The 17,889-nt window shown below is 35.9% G+C and overlaps 2 protein-coding genes across 9 annotated transcripts in view; one reads left to right on the top strand and one right to left on the bottom strand.

Annotated features, from left to right (window-relative positions):
* The window catches only part of LOC128229234 (uncharacterized), a 77,268-nt gene that overhangs the window by 2,215 nt on the left and 57,164 nt on the right, over nt 1-17,889 (top strand). For 4 of the 8 annotated variants that reach the window (XM_052941088.1, XM_052941080.1, XM_052941070.1 and 1 more), the window contains exon 1: nt 17,013-17,345. The exons of 1 other annotated variant lie outside the window; for it this stretch is intronic. The gene's annotated coding sequence lies outside the window, so the exon portion shown is untranslated. Of the gene's footprint in view, nt 1-9,072; nt 9,093-9,322; nt 9,471-10,613; nt 10,749-17,012; nt 17,346-17,889 lie in introns of those variants that run through there. 3 more of the 8 variants (XM_052941061.1, XM_052941025.1, XM_052941051.1) reach the window with 3 other exon arrangements.
* On the bottom strand, nt 12,643-13,407 carry LOC128227066 (rhoptry surface protein CERLI2-like). The gene has a single exon (XM_052937271.1). It carries the CDS (start codon nt 13,405-13,407, stop codon nt 12,643-12,645), a length of 765 nt encoding a protein of 254 aa, XP_052793231.1.

Here is a 17,889-nt window from a genome sequence, read left to right as displayed (position 1 = left end):
AATGTTGACCAATTAATAAACATTTCGACTCATTTTAAACTTAAAACGAATTAACTGGTTTAATACATTTGGCTGCTGTCATCTGGAGAATGTTACAGTAGAGTAGATTTTAATTTTAACAAACCAATTAAGGTACACCTTAATTACAGGCTCCAAGTTTACACATAAGGATGTGGGACAACTTCACCTAAAACAAAACACCATATTAACACTGCTTATTTTTGTAATGTGCCCCCACCCCCCTCCCAATCACCAGGTGGCAAAATACCTGTAAGGTTTTACAAGGGGAAAAAAGGACCAAAGCATGAAATAAACACCCCTTAACCAAAACACCTCTATTGTCACTTATAAATGTATTCCTTATGAGTATGATGTACAATAGTATTATTTATACAGAAAATGAAACATTACTTTTATCAATAAAAAAATCAAATGTAAAAAATGTAATTGGCAATAACCATTCTTATGAATTTATTTATTATATATGTCATATGATAACAGCTAATTAAGGAATTTTAACACAGAAAAAACTACCTAACATAATATGGATTTACATGTTTATTTAAAAAAATAAATAAAAAAAGGAAATAATCACACTCTTTGTCACTAAAATCAATGTTTGTTATTAAATAAAAAAGGCAAAACATGTTGCATCTCATGAGAGCTTTTCATCAACATTTACAATATGAACCAAAATTATGTTTTTGCATACATGCACAAGAATTCTGAGAAATGACAAGTTAAATCATTGCATAAATGGCAAGTAACTTTAAGCAGAGATGTGATTTAACATTCTGCCATAATTGTAAGAAAGGTGGATACATTTTATTTCTTCAAAGTTGCAGTTATTTTTACCAAACTTTACATTGCATTTTATAAATATGTACAAACAGTATGGTGTTGAAACATGAGTATACAGACATGTTAATGTGTGCTTTATTTTGTTGGCCCTTCGGTAACATTAAACCACCTGATAACTAAATAGTTAAAGTATAAAAATTATGATAGTTTGCTTACAACATGTATATCTCTCTATGTATATCTCTCTCTGTTTTAATGTTATCATAAGATGAAATAATATCAAATGTATTAGAATATACAGTACTACAATGAAATTATTTATGCACAGCCATCCAAGAACTATAACTATTTGATTTGTTAAGGCAGAGCAAGTATTTTTTAAGCTGTAAATAAAGTAACACTTGCATGTTTAATAATAAGAAAGCTATATGATATGTTATGTATAGAACTATACCAATGGGCTCGATAGGAATTTCCTATTCGCCTCTCTCATAGAGAACCTGCGTTCAATTCCCAGCCTAGGCGAGTGTGAGTTTGGTTAGTGGTCACCAAGTTGGACGAGTGGGCTTCTTTTCCGGGGTTTCCAGTTTCCCCTAGTACACAAGACCCACTCTCTGGTATCATTGTGCCAATGAGAGTTGCAAATACTTGTTTCACAATTGTGAAAACAAATAAGTTTAAACTAACACTCCCTTTATGAATTCAATAAGTTACAAAATTAACTACTTACAATGGTACCAGGGTGGATGGCATAAAATGGGTTCTTTCCCCCCCCCCCCCCCCACCCCACCCCACCCCAAAAAATGTAAGCAATTTGTAGTCTGAGATGTTGCATTTTGAATGTATAAAATTACTTTTTATCTTATTTCTCTGATATAGAAGAAGTAAATTTGAACAATGTGAGGGGCGTTGCCTGGTGCACATCCCCCACTAGTGCAGTCAGTGGGTACAATGGGCAACTTGTTTTTAAGTATTGGTTCTATCCTGTCAATCTAAAGTAACTGCTTGTTATTGTTTATTCAGTACATGTACATTAGAAGATGCGATAAACTTCTTTTTCACTATTTTAAAGCTCATTTAATTATATACCATATGCACTTTTGATACTGTCCTTATAACCAAGTCTTGAGTACTGCTACTAAAGAAGACTAGTTCAGTCGCTGGTTGGAAATAACAAATATAAACATTTGTTTCCTTTAAGAAACATGATTGTACTTATAATATTTAATTAATACTGGTCAAAAGCATGTTTTTGATTCATTGTCTCATGTTGTGTTTATGCAGTCTCAAATGACTACAACTTAAGAATCGTATCTTATTGGTATACTGTTCTTTTAAAAAAAAACATAGTTGATGTTTCCATAGCAACCTTTTAAAATTGAAATGAAATGACTGAAAGATACATAATTGTGGAATGTTTATTTATCAATCATGCTCCCCTTCAGTAATATTGTAATATCAATTTCATACTGGACTATTGTTTTGTGATCCTTTAAACAGGGTATCAGGTCTGTGCCATTAGTATATTGTTAACTGTTCTTCTTTCCATAGCTAAGCATCACTAAAATACCGTAATGTGAATTTTTATTTGCTGAAAATTATTTATTATGACATTAAATTAGATAAAGCAGATACATATTCATAAAATAATGGTAATGTAGTCAATAAAAAACCTGAACATTGGTCAAATTCTTTAACTTTGGTATGAATATCAAATAAAGAAGATTGGTTGCCATGGGAACATGCAGAATAACTTTCTCACAAAGGTTTTTGTTGCTTCATAGTATTGTATTCTTGATCTGAACACTAAAGCTAGAAAAAACAAATGAATGACCATTGACATATTTGCTTGTTTCTCTCCAATAAACAGCTGTTTTTCAATTATATTGTAGCACACGCCATATAACAAATGTTGTCCAAAATAAACAATAACATAAGTTTTCATTTAATTGCGTTCAATATCAATGTGAATCTTCATTTTACCCAAAAATTCTTCAATTGATGGATTTTATTGATGAACACAAATGTGTTTTTATGAAAAACAATAGCATATGCAAAATAAAAGTATAATTTTTAGACAAGAAATTGTCTCCATGGTTACCGTGGAATCAATTTCAATTACTGATAGCTTAATTAAAACTTTAACATTTCAATATCACTGTCTGAAAGTTTGAATGTTGTAGAACAAGTATTATTTAAATTGTATTCTTTTAAAGTCAATGGGTGATATATTTAACATTCACTCAAAACAACTCAGCAGTGAGCACTGAACTGCACTTACAACATTGCAGCATGGTAAGGGTTAATAAGTACAAATGAAAAAAATCAGACGACAATTATGACGGGGTACTTACCATTAGCTCGTATTTCAGGGATCTGTTTGCGACTGGACTTGGAGGAGTGTACGTTTATTTAACGTCGCCACTTAAGACTGGTACCCACATTCTCTTTTCTTCAAAAAGGTAACGTAGGATTCCAGTCTAAAGCACATGAGGAAATTCATCCATTGACGTCGGACCAAGTAGTTCTCTTGTAAGACTGTTGGATGGGCCATAGTGCACAGACTGGATGAAACGTACCCTGGTTAGAGGGCTACCCTTATCCTTTCACGCACACCAATGTAAATGCACGGTCACACGGGACCCTCCTTTAACTTTGAATGCTATTTTGTAGAATTGGGCAGGTTTCAATATTGGTCTTAATTGGATCTAAGAAGGATGTAACTAATCGGATTTCTTGTTATTATTAACTGACCAATAGCGGGATTGAAGTTAATGATGTATGCATCTAATATTAACCTAAGTTGCACATTGAATACTACCCCAGGATAGAAGTATTTTTCACATCTGCCGTAACATAATTCTTTTCACCTTACAGTGAGTTTTAACTATAAAGTCATACAAATAATAGAACATGTGAATACATATTATAAAAGTGAGTGGTGTAGTTAAATAGCATGCAGATCATAGCAGAACAAAAACACACAAGTGTAATACATTAACATTTGTTCAGATAATTATGTTTTAACATATTATTATAAATTAACTACAGTGCACTCGTGCACATTAATTTTGTGGCAGAAAACAAGTGCGCTGCATCAACTTATAATTGAATATGATTTTTTTTCCCGCAAATAAATGAATACATCAAATTTAAGTGGCCGCACGGCGTGTGTCTTGACACTTATCTTTACTTCAAATTGTTATTTGGTCATTTGAGACATAACAGCGTCAAATGTTTACTTTTGGCAGTTTATATTGCTGTCTATATCACACTGTAGAGAATGTCTGATAAATATTAATTTAAATGCAAATGTATTGATTTGTTTCAATTCATTTTGTCTCGAACTGTCTGCGAATGGCGTAATTGTATTCATATTACAGTGTTAAATTTCTACTTTTTGTTAGACGACGAAGTTTAAATAATTCCATGGAAACATTTCTTTTTCCCCAATGGCCACTTTCAGGGGCGGAACAAGGAGTCACGTAAGAGGAGTCGCAATTTAGAGGCTTAACTTAGGACGTGACCCTCAACCCAAACCCGTTTTGTCCACCCAAAGACAATTTTGGCTATTCTACTTTAAAATGGTGTATCCAATCGGAGCTCTTTGGCCGTGTGTTCAATGGAAAGTGGCAGAGGAGTTCCGATTAAGTGTATACTGAACTAAATAAATACAGCCTGGTCAAGATCATTATTCCCCCTCTGTGCTCGCCGAATGGTAATAACCCGATGGCAAGGGTAAATAAGATTACCACCCCTCCCTAATTTTCCCCACAAGACGCATATACTAGTCTACGTCGAGGTTCTGAGCCTCCATTGGAGTTAATTTAATAAAATTGAACCAAGGCCACTTTCACATAACCTATTCGAGTCCTCATTTACTGGTGACATTGGCTGACCCCTCCCTGTTCCGGTTGGGAGGGAGTGACAGGGGGCAGGAGATGGGGGTCTTATCATTCTCTTTGGCCTAAACATCGCTTAATAATGCGGACAAATACCCCAGGCCCCTATCCCGTTTTACTTCTGAATTGTACGGAGGTGCTTTGTGGTCAAGCCAAAATGCAGCCAGTAGGCGCGGTAGACCTTAAAAACTCGAACATCTCTGTTCCAGGTAAATAATTCTGACATGAAACAGAAAAAAAATATATGCGTAGCCTATATGAAATTTTCATCCAAGTGTTTCAGATGATTTGTTTCTCCCATCAGATCTTCTTAACCAAGTGCAGTCTTTATATCTAAATGTGGTTATTATGATTCATGAGCAGAGAGCGTTTGCCAATGCATCGTGTGCAAACATTATCATGACAATGTAATGCCATATTTAGATATTTTATCTGCAAATGTCAAGGATTTTCACTAAAATGCACTCAAATACATGCAGTGTTCATTGTAAAATATGTCCCTGTGCTCGTATTCAATATTAGTCTTAATTAAGTCTTAGAGCGATGTAGCTAATCGGATGCCTTATTTTTAATAACTGACCAATATAGTGAATAAAGTAAAAACAAATGTATGACAATACGATTTACTTAAGTTGAATATTAAATACCACCCAGGCCGTTAAAAGAATAAAATATTCTGCTCATAAAAGTGCTAATTCACACGGCGATATATTTTTGAATTGTACACTAGCATTTGTAGACGTCCTTGCCTTGCAAATTGAATTAGACCTTTTGAAATTTATACGAGACTTTGTCCTATTGTTTTACGAGGTTGTCTCCTCAAAACATGTAAGGAACACACTGGTTTCGTAAAGCACTTTTGTTCGTGCGTATATAATTAAATTGGATACGTTCATTATCAAGAATGCAATTGATGCTATCAGGTTCCTATCCGGGTTCAACGAAATATGGTTAATGTACTTATCGATGCACTTGAGTCTTGAGTCCTCATTTCGCTTATTTGTATATTAGGATGAGTCCTCATTTCGCTTATTTGTATATTAGGATCATAACATATGTAAGTTAATAAGTGATTTGGTAACGGCTCTTTTATTTGTCCGAGGGGAGTGGTATTAGCACGATGCCGAAGGCCGAGCCCAATCGGAACACCTCGGCCAGTATTAAACAGAATTGACTATTTCGAAACTTGCCGGAGATGGCCGAGTTGTTACGATTGGGGCCGAGGGCCAATACGACTGTCCCGATGACAATATAACAGGACCAATATCAAATCACTTATTTATAGAAAATTTTATAAAATAACTTCATGCACGTACATAATTAAAAATTTAAACACTATTTAAAAGAAATGTCTAAATTGTAAAGATGAAAAACCTTTTAATAAATAACATTTTTTATATTTCCATAAATAGTATCTATTTAAAACAAAATGGCTGCCGTTTTCAAACTTATATAATTATATACAATTTTTTTGGCCCTGTTTAATTAGCCAATCAAATTCTTAAAAATGCGGGCTTTATATCTATATCACTTTTGGGCCCTTTTGGGCCCGGGGCCATAACTGATATAGATATTGGCACTGTTATAGAGGAGGCGTTTGCATACTATTGGACGATGCAACTGCTGTGTTTAATGTTTAATATTCAATAGTTATTTAATAAACAAAATTAAAGGCATGAGCCAACTATTTATGTAGATACTATACGTGGCCATATGCTGTATAGCGCTCTATGAGCATTATAGTCTATACGTGAAGTATTGGCACTTTCTTATTAAAGCTTAAACAATAAAAAAAAGGTTTCCGATTTCAGTGCCCGCCCCGTAAAAATGATTAAAAATAGTAAAAATAAGATATAAAAACAGGGTATTGTGGTATCTGTTGTTGTATATTTTAAGTAGAGAAGTGTCTGACTTCAAAACAGCGCAATTTGATTAGAATTCAAATAAACTAGAGTGCTATATAAAACACGCGACAATATGTTGATGAAAACGCGACAGTACGATGGTTAAAACGCGACAGTACGATGGTGAAAACGCGACAGTACGATGATGAAAACGCGACAGTACGATGGTGAAAACACGACAGTTCAATGATGAAAACGCGACAGTACGATGGTGAAAACGCGACAGTTCAATGATGAAAACGCGACAGTACGATGGTGAAAACGCGACAGTACGATGGTGAAAACGCGACAGCATGAAAACGCGACAGTACGATGGTGAAAACGCGACAGTTCAATGATGAAAACGCGACAGTACGATGGTGAAAACGCGACAGTTCAATGATGAAAACGCGACAGTACGATGGTGAAAACGCGACAGTACGATGGTGAAAACGCGATAGTATGATTGCGATAACGCAATAGTATGATGGTGAAAACGCGATAGTATGATGGTGATAACATGATAGTATGATGGTGAAAACGCGAAAGTACGATGGTGAAAACGCGACAGTACGATGGTGAAAACGCGATAGTATGATGGTGATAACGCGACAGTACGATGGTGAAAACGCGACAGTACGATGGTGAAAACGCGACAGTACGATGGTGAAAACGCGATAGTATGATGGTGATAACGCGATAGTAGGATGGTGAAAACGCGACAGCACGATGGTGAAAACGCGACAGTACGATGGTGAAAACGCGATAGTATGATGGTAATAAAATGATAGTATGATGGTGAAAACGCGAAAGTACGATGGTGAAAACGCGATAGTAGGATGGTGAAAACGCGACAGCACGATGGTGAAAACGCGAAAGCACGATGGTGAAAACGCGATAGTATGATGGTGATAACGCGATAGTTTGATGCTGATAACGCGAAAATACGATAGTGAAAACGCGACAGTACGATGGTGAAAACGCGATAGCACGATGGTGAAAACGCGATAGTATGATGGTGGAAAACGCGACAGTACGATGGTGAAAACGCGAAAGCACGATGGTGAAAACGCGATAGTATGATGGTGATAACGCGATAGTGTGATGGTGATAACGCGATAGTATGATGGTGAAAACGCGAAAGTACGATAGTGAAAACGCGACAGTACGATGGTGAAAACGCGACAGTACGATGGTGAAAACGCGACAGTACGATGGTGAAAACACGATATTATGATGGTGAAAACGCGATACTATGGTGGTGAAGACACGATACTGTCAATGCTGGTTGTACAGTGGAACCCCGTTGATTCGAACTCCCAGAGACCGGCGAAATTTCCTTGAGTCTCGGAAACTTCGAGCCAAGCGGGATTGTTTACCTTCAGTGAAAAGAAATCGGTTCTATACATCTATATCGAGCCAACGAGGAATTCGAGCCAAGCGAGTTCGAGCCAACGGGGATCGACTGGATTTTAATTTATCTTATTTCTACTGAAATAGGCGTGAAAAAACGTATTTTGCAATCTGTCAGCTTTTTTATTTTATATTTAACACATAAATGGTATCAAAACAATAACAAATTTATCATTCAAATAATAATAATAATAATAATAATAATAATAATAATAATAATAATAATAATACTTACAAAAACATTAACATTAAGAAGAAGAAGAAGAAGAAGAAGAAGAAGAAGAAGAAGAAGAAGAAGAAGAAGAAGAAGAAGAAATGCGTAACTTTATGTTATGTAGCACTATAGTGGTAATATTCAACCAACCTTATTTCTCTTATAACCTTGGAGTATGATATGATGAAGATGATTGATTCCAGTAAGAAAGGTAATTTAAGCCTAATTGTGTTCAATGGTCTTACTTTACTTAGTTCAGTACAGAAGATTTTTCATCCCATATATGGTGGTGGGGGTCGTGAAAACTAGAAATAAGTGTTATTTCGCATGCAAATCGGTAAATTCACTTTAGAAAGTTTATTAAGTGGTCTAGTACCTTTAAATTATATATTTGTCTGTCTGATTACCAGATATTGCTCGCCGAATGGGTATTAGCCGATGGCGAGGGTAAATAATATTACCTCCCCCCCTTCATTCAAAATGAAGACTCATTACGACGGGCTATCTGTCATAGTGTACTTTTAATAGGTATAGGATGTATGTACAATTGAAAAATAGTCGACGATTTATAAAGATAATGCCAAGGGCATATATTTCACCTAGTTATCATGCAGTTGCTAAATTGGTCTTTAGTGTTTAAGTAATGCAATCAAAACTGCCATGGACGCCTAACTATGGTTTAATTATATGAAACAATAATAGGTATGTCTAGCTTATATTGGATGAGCGTTGATCTACATCATAGATAATTTAGACAGATGGTTGGTCCTGTAAATAAGACCTATTAGAGAGTATAAGGGTGAAATTATTTACGCGCTCTACTGAGAAAATAATCTGATATTTTCGCTGCAAAAGAAGGATATTAAAATATAAGAAAAGGTCAGTGTATCATTTTTTCTTCTGTTTCTATTTTTCATGTTTAGTTATTTTTTCTTTAAACTTCCGTATTTCAATCCTTTGAAACAATATCACGGATGATCGAGAGAAGTTTTATCACAATGACGCGTTTCCTTCTTTCACTCTCAAGAAAAAGCAAACCATCTATAAAACTGGGAGACATTACAACTGCCACGGACTTATTGTCGTATTTGCATTTTAGATGGGAAACCTCTCATTTTATAAGGAACGCCTATACTTGTAGATGTTTGGGTCAATACATTCGACCTTTAGTTGTGTTGATGGATTTAGATATCTCCTTGTGTGCGTGTGAAAATTACTTATATTGACGCGGTATATGTGAAGTAGGGAGATTCAAGTGTAAGTACCATATAACATTAAAATGGGTTGGTATTCATAAAATATCTGATATTGTTTAAGATATGATTTCCATGTCCTTATTTAATGTGACTCACATATCATCATTGACCTTGTATAAAATTGTTTACGTTCTTAAAACTCATCAACACGTATTTAAATTTGACTTTAAAATGTTCAAGATAATAACATCAGCTAGAAAATGACTTTTAAAAGATGGTTCATGGATACCGGCCCATTGCCATGATTTTTTTTGCCATTATTCAGGGTCGGGGCAATGATTTGAAGTTAGAGGGGGCGCAATTTATGGGTGTTTCCTACCTCAGAACCGAACTTTATATGGTGTAAAGTGTTGGCATGTGGAATTGTGGTTTCTCCTCCGAGGACATTTCGACAATTTCAATTCCGAAATGGTGCTTTTGGGGCGAATTTTATTTATTTATTCCGCCTATATTGAAATATTGAAATTGCACCCCAACCCCCTAGATCGCCTAGTGTTATTAACTTAGTAATGAGGCGAATAATATCTGGGCGGCGGCGGCTTTGACATTTGGCAGTTTAGCCACCCATATATTTTATTACGGAAAACTAACGTGACACTCGTCAACTTATTGTCGTTGACCTTGACTTTGTTTTATGGTATTTTATATAAATGCCCATTATCAATCAAAGAAGTGTGTTTTCTTGAGTTTTGTTTTTCCAACGTACATTACTAGTTCAACCGGATTGCGGTCTCCTGTATAAACCATACACGTGTACAATATATTAAATATGATCGTTTCTATTTACTAGATTTACCATTTCAATATTATATCACAGCAATTTTATACTGTTGTAGAGGTGATCCTGGACTTCGCGTTATAAGGGAAGTGCGCCCCTATAACCACAAAGACCTAAACATGTATTGTTTAATCGTGGTAAGGCGGGTGGGGAGTGGGGGTGTTCCTTACATTTTTTTATTAGACATCCTCTAAAAAAAATAGGACTAAGTCTCATATAATTTTAAGAAAAAGGAAAAGTTATCTTTGTTGTCATCATTCGAAGCAAAAAGAAAAAGCAAACCATCTATAAAACTGGGAGACATTACAACTGCCACGGTCTTATTGTCGTATTTGCATTTTAGATGGGAAACCTCTCATTTTATAAGGAACGCCTATACTTATAGATGTTTGGGTCAATACATTCAACCTTTAGTTGTGTTGATGGATTTAGATATCTCCTTGAGTGCGTGTGAAAATTACTTATATTGGCGCGGTATATGTGAAGTAGAGGGATTCAAGTGTAAGTACCATATAACATTAAAATGGGCTGGTTTTCATAAAGTATCTCATGTTGTTAACGATCTAATTTCCATGTCTTTTTTTAAAGTGACACTCTTATTTAAAATCAATACATAGACATGTATAACAGACATCACTTCTGAGAGATAAACCTAAAAAACTTATTACAAAATAATGCATTTAAGCAAAATAGTAATTGCTGATAACAAGATTGTAACCTGTATTTAATAGCCGAAAACGCAAAAATATTAAATGATTGGTGAGTGCTAAAATATTTACTACGATCTACTATCGTCTTATAAGGTAGAAATACCGTTTTTCCTGCACCTGTCTTGCAAATTTTACTCGGCAAATTGTACTCGGCAAATAAGACTCGGTATCCTACAAGAACCATTGTTTTCGACATTTATTCATCTTTGTTGGTATATTAAAACACTCGTATTAATTGTGGTAGATCTTATTGGCGAGTAAGAGTGCATCTTCAAGTATTCTCACGGGTCATATAATTTCCGCAATGCTTCACATCGTCATTGACCGTGCGTAAAATTGTTACGTTCTTAAAACGTATCAACACGTAATTTAATTTGACTTTAAAATGTTCAAGATAATAACAACAGCTAGGAAATGACTTAAGATGTTTCATGAATATCGGCCCATTACCATGGTTTTTTTGCCATTATTGACTTAGTATTGTGATAAATAATATTTGGGCGGTGGCAGCTTTGCCTTTTGGCGGTTTCCCACCCAGATATATATTATATTGCGGGAAACATAACGTGAATCTTGTCAACTTTTTTGTTGACTTTGTTTTTATGGCATTTTATATTAATGCACATAATCCATCAAAGAGGTATGTTTTCATGTTTGTTTCCCACACACATTGAAATCGCACATTTCGGTGTATTAAATATCATACTTATTTCTGCAATATTGATCTAATAAGGTTCACTAGACAACCAACCCACCTCCCATACGTTTTAATCCGCTAGTAAATAAAGCATACACTACACATATACATAATGTATATATTTGAATATTCTAGTTAAATGTCAATGCTAATTCTAGATACGAAATTTAAACATTTACTAAGTGTATTGTAATACGCTACGTCAGCTCTGAAAATAATTGCAAAACTAAGGCCATTCAGATAAGTATTCAATGCTTTTAATGTACACATGTATAAGCATAATCCCAAAAATATGTTCACCGTCAAGATCAAAAAAAAAATTACAACAAAATTCCCCGCAATTCACTCAAAATCCGCGGATATTCGAAGATACGGTAATAAATAATTCAGGAAATCACAGACGACGTGATTTGCTTTTCTGCCTGTCACATTTATATAAAATAGACATAAGTAACCAGACCAGATCTCGACCTCCTAATAAATAAGCTACAAGAAATCGAACACTATGTCAGACTATGCCGATGTTCGTACGGTCAGACTTGGTCGATGAATATACGGTCAGTATAGACTTTGTCGATGTCCATACGGTAAGTACTGACTATGTCGATGTATATGTGGTCAGTATAGACTATGTCGATGTCCATACGGTAAGTACAGACTATGTCGATGTATATGTGGTCAGTACAGACTATGTCGATGTATATGTGGTCAGTATAGACTATGTCGATGTCCATACGGTAAGTACAGACTATGTCGATGTATATGTGGTCAGTACAGACTATGTCGATGTCCATACGGTAAGTATAGACTATGTCGATGTATATGTGGTCAGTACAGACTATGTCGATGTCCATACGGTCAGTACAGACTATGTCGATGTATATGTGGTCAGTACAGACTATGTCGATGTCCATACGGTAAGTACAGACTATGTCGATGTCCATACGGTCAGTACAGACTATGTCGATGTCCATACGGTCAGTACAGACTATGTCGATGTCCATACGGTCAGAATAGACTTTGTCGATGTTCTGTGGTCAGTACAGACTATGTCGATGTATATGTGGTCAGTACAGACTATGTCGATGTCCATACGGTCAGTACAGACTATGTCGCTGTATATACGGCCAGTACAGACTATGTCGATGTCCATACGGTCAGTACAGACTATGTCGATGTCCATACGGTCAGTACAGACTATGTCGATGTCCATACGGTCAGTACAGACTATGTCGATGTCCATACGGTCAGTACAGACTATGTCGATGTCCATACGGTCAGTATAGACTATGTCGATGTCCATACGGTCAGTATAGACTATGTCGATGTCCATACGGTCAGTATAGACTATGTCGATGTCCATATGGTCAGTATAGACTATGTCGATGTCCATACGGTCAGTATAGATTATGTCGATGTCCATATGGTTAGTAACTGCTATGTCGATGTCCATATGGTCAGTATAGACTATGTCGATGTCCATACGGTCAGTATAGACTATGTCGATGTCCATACGGTCAGTATAGACTATGTCGATGTATATGTGGTCAGTACAGACTATGTCGATGTCCATACGGTCAGTACAGACAACGTCGATGTCCATACGGTCAGTACAGACTATGTCGATGTCCATACGGTCAGTACAGACTATGTCGATGTCCATACGGTCAGTACAGACTATGTCGCTGTATATACGGCCAGTACAGACTATGTCGATGTCCATACGGTCAGCACAGAGTATGTCGATGTCCATACGGTCAGCACAGACTATGTCGATGTCTATACGGTCAGATTATGTCGATATTTATGCGGTCAGACTATGTCGGTGTCTATAGGGTCAGTCTTCGTCGATATACACACGGCAAGACTACGTCGATGTGCAAACGGTCAGAACACGTCGGTGTCCATAGGGTCAGACTACGTAGATATACATACGGTCAGACGATGTCGATGTGCATACGGTCAGACTACGAATATATACATACGGTCAGATTACGTCGATGTGCATACTGTTAGACTACGTCGATGTCCATAGGGTCAAACTATGTCGATGTGTATACGGTCAGACTACGTCGATATACATACAAACAGACTACGTCGATGTCCATAGGGTCAAACTATGCCGATGTACATGCGGTCAGACTACGTCGATATACATACGGTCAGACTACGTCGATATACATACGGACAGACTACGTCGATGTCTATAGGGTTAGAATTTGTCGATGTGTTTACGGACGGACTACGTCTATATATTTATTGTCAGACTAGTTTGATTTGCATACCGTCGACCTAGCTGTATCGATGTGCATACCCTTGATATTATACTCGACAAGAGAATTGTCAAAATTATCTTTATCGTTTTATCATAATGTAAAAATTAACGTTGACATCGACGCCAGAGTCTCAAGGAAATATGTTGCCGACAGGCACATCAGTTGTTGCGTTTATACGTACATTTGTCCTTCGGATAATTTTTTACCCTAGGGTAAACATCGTCGTATAAACGTAGCATTAGTTTGCATTATATTCGATACACACTGACAAAGTTTAGGCCCGCTATAGCGGAACCATTTTTTTGTTTTGTTATGCAACATATCAGTTCAATAAGAACATTACCGAGAACATTCCCTTTTTATAATATGTTACTGAAATTTATTGCCGTGGAAATATAATTAAGTTTGATGCAATAAAGCAAGTCCTTGTACTCATAAGTAGTTTTTGTTGAAGGTTCCTTGAGAAAGCTGATGTTTCTGTTGCATTTACTCACGTAAAACCAATTGATAGAATGATATTACCACAATATTATTAAGTAACAGGAAACTATTCACATTTTATCCTATGAGTTAAGAGATGAAATAGTTCTTAGAAACCAATACACGTGAGTAATAATCTAATTAACACATTCCACGCATGCGCAGGGTACACTTGTATTGAAAATGCGTTTGAAATAAGCCAAACCTATATCGTTTACTCATCAATGTATTACGCGAACCAGAATAATGAATATGTACCTCACACATTTCTGAGTTATATCTATATATATATTAGGCTTTGCTCATCAGCGCTGTAATCAAGGGTTCACCGCAAAACAAACGTAGCTCCTTTTATTTTGGACGAAAGTTCGTCCGTCTGATAAAATGTTGAAGTAAAGTATGCTACTTGGTCAAATATTTTGTATATACAGAAAGTAAGACTCTTACTTGGTTGAACCAGTCAATACTGCCGGATCATTACATAACGTCGTATAATTTCCATGTACACATAGTCAGACTATTTCGGTACGCATATAATGACTCTATTTTGATATTCATATTGTCAGACAATATAAGTTGTGTATAATTTTGTGGTCAGACCATTTCGATATACACATTGTCAAACTATTTCGACAAAGATATAGTCAGTCTATTCTGATATAGATACGACCTGACTACAGAGGCAGTTCCAGGATTTGACATTGGAGGGGGCGTAACTTAAGGGCCTTTTAACCTCTAGATATGCTCCCCTCCATGGGAACCGAAATTCATAAGCTTTAAAGTGTTGGAACGGAGGTTTGGGGTATTCCCCTAAGATTTTTTTTACAATTTCTAGTCCGAAATGGTGCATTTTGAACGTATTTTATTCCTTTTTTCCTACTATGTTGAAATTAAAAGTAAACTTGGACGATTCGGGGGGGGGGGGGGGGGGTGGCGCCTTGGCACTCCACCCCCTTGAACCGCTAGTGATCTATTTCGATGTAGAAATGGTCATTTTGGACGTATTTTATTCCTTTTTTCTCCTATATTGAAATTTAAAGTAAACTTGTACGATTAAAGGGTGTGTGTGGGGGGGGGGCAGGTCCCATGATCCGCTAGTGGTCTATTTCGATGTACACATGGTCAGACCTTTCGATGTACATACGGTCAGTGTATTTCGAAGAACGTAACGTCAGCATATTTCACCGTATATAAGGCCGTCATATATCTGATTTTTTTGATGTAAATAATGTTAGAATATTTCAATGCCCATATCGTTAGAAGATTCGAATTATTCTGAGGTACATACCAATAGCGTCTGTATATACCGTCGTGCCATTTCAGTTAGGTTATTTTGATGTACAGGTCGAGCTTTATCAATGCCCATAAGATAATATATTTTCGCTGGGCATACTTTCACGTTGTTTAATTGTACTATAGGTCGGAAAAGTGTCAATATTGATAGTTTCGATTTAATTAAAGGGACAAGACACCAGATGGTCCCAAAATTGACAAATACATTAAATCCTCAAAGCAAGCATAGAACTGTTAATACGAGCTAGTATGGGGCCGGTAAAGCATCATTGTACATGATTTAAATAGTACTTTGTCGCTGTCTCAGCTGAGTTTACCCGTTTAAAAAAGCGCATACTGGTTCCCCAGTGTGAAGTGTGTAAATTTAGCATGCGGAACTCACGTGCTTAGTACAGATACAAATACTGATGCTATTTTTAAATTTGATGGTACTAACGTTGGAAAACAAACCAAGTAACGTTGGAATTGAAAAAAAATACGCAAAAACACTGCGAACGATATTATTGCATTTAGCGATGTGATACATCAGTAAGTAAAATTGAATGAGTTGTACACGACGATATCAATTTTATGTAAGTTTTTGACAACTTTCTTTTTTTCTTGCAATTGTATCATCTGGTGTTTAGTCGCTTTAACACGATAAAAAGATAAAATAAACAATCGATATGCTGTTCTATATTTCATTATCAATTTTATAAATAAATGCCCGCAGTGATAGGTAGGTCGTCTGTTAAACATCTGTGAACAATAGATATAGACCAGGGACGGACCCAGGAATTTACGTTAGAGGGGCGTAACTTAGGGGCGCAATCTTTTGACACGTTACTCCTTCAAGAAAATCGAAACATTTTGTAGTGGGAAATGGTGCATTATGAGTGTATTACTTTTTTCTCCCAAATTGATATAACAAGTGAACTAAGAGGATTTTAGAGGGTGTGCGCGCCGGCTGCGCCCCCTCTAAATCTGCTGGTGCAGACATGTGCTATGATAATGCGATGAAGGCTTTATGAAGGTATAGAATTATGTGTTTATGAATCGTTTGTCTTCTAACGTAATTTAAAGCATATAATTCTTTGACGTAATGATTTCAATGCGGCTGCGTTTTTTGTATTCACTCCAAGAGTGTTTTTTTGTGACATTGAAGTTCTGTGGAGTGCTGAGAGAAGCGAATATAATTTGCTGATAAGCCTTACTTTACCGTTATCATTAATATCGTTATTCACTGCGTTTTATCCCACTTTTTACATAGTCTACATACATTTCATGCTCATAGTTCAGTTTACCTGAGCACGCTATGAGCAGAGGAGCGGATAAAAGGCGTGCTAGTTAAATGACGATCGATTCATTATATTTAAAGCGAACCATATCTTTCACCTATTATAGTGCAGTTTAAATGTCACAATAGGGAAGTTCTTTTATAAACACTTGATTCAATAGTAATATTCGCTCTATTTAAAACGGTTTACTTTAAAATTACGCATTTAATAGCGGGACAAATGACTGGATATATCCATATAAATCAACCTTAAACGAACGCCAGGTTGACACAGCATGGTTTATAAACATCTATAAATATACTTTTAATACCAAACGTTTTCCACGTCATCTTAAACAGAGTTAAAGGATTACCTGAGGATCTAAGGTAAATCTGTTATATTTTTATTTACATTTTTCGGTACAATGCATATGCATTTTTAAACCATTTGAACATTGAACCAATATGCACACAGGTAGAGCTGTAAACTCGTAACGTTTATACTTTATAGTGATGGAAATCGTTCATGTGATTGAAATCGTTCATGAATGAATTTAAAGCTGCACTTTCACAGATTGATTTATTTGACAACTTTTTGTATCTATAGTTTCAGAGTCAGCCGATTTTCGTATCTATGCTTTCAATTTATTCATGTAAGATTACTCACAATCGAACAAGTCTTTATTGGTTGGAAAAACGCCGAAAATTTTGCATACCGCATTAGTAACACTTTTAGCCATAACACATCAATTTTCGAGCGTAAATATGAAACACTGCGATCAGATCTTTTATCAGCAGTCTTATATCACCGGTGTTCAGATATTGATGCACAATTTGGCTCATTCCAAGACAAAAAATTAAAGAGTTGTCAAAACGGTCAATCTGTCAGAGTGCAGCTTTATCAACTACTTGTATGCATTTTTATTTTGTC

The sequence above is a fragment of the Mya arenaria genome, chromosome 1 (genome assembly GCF_026914265.1).
Source record: "Mya arenaria isolate MELC-2E11 chromosome 1, ASM2691426v1".
NCBI lineage: Eukaryota > Metazoa > Mollusca > Bivalvia > Myida > Myidae > Mya > Mya arenaria.
The sequence above is the reverse complement of the archived record's forward strand: the minus strand, read 5'-3'. Positions and strand labels throughout refer to the sequence as shown.

Excerpts from the sequence above, each read along its gene's own strand:
- LOC128227066 (XM_052937271.1), bottom strand. The coding sequence starts at position 13,407 with ATGGACATCGACATACTCTGTGCTGACCGTATGGACATCGACATAGTC.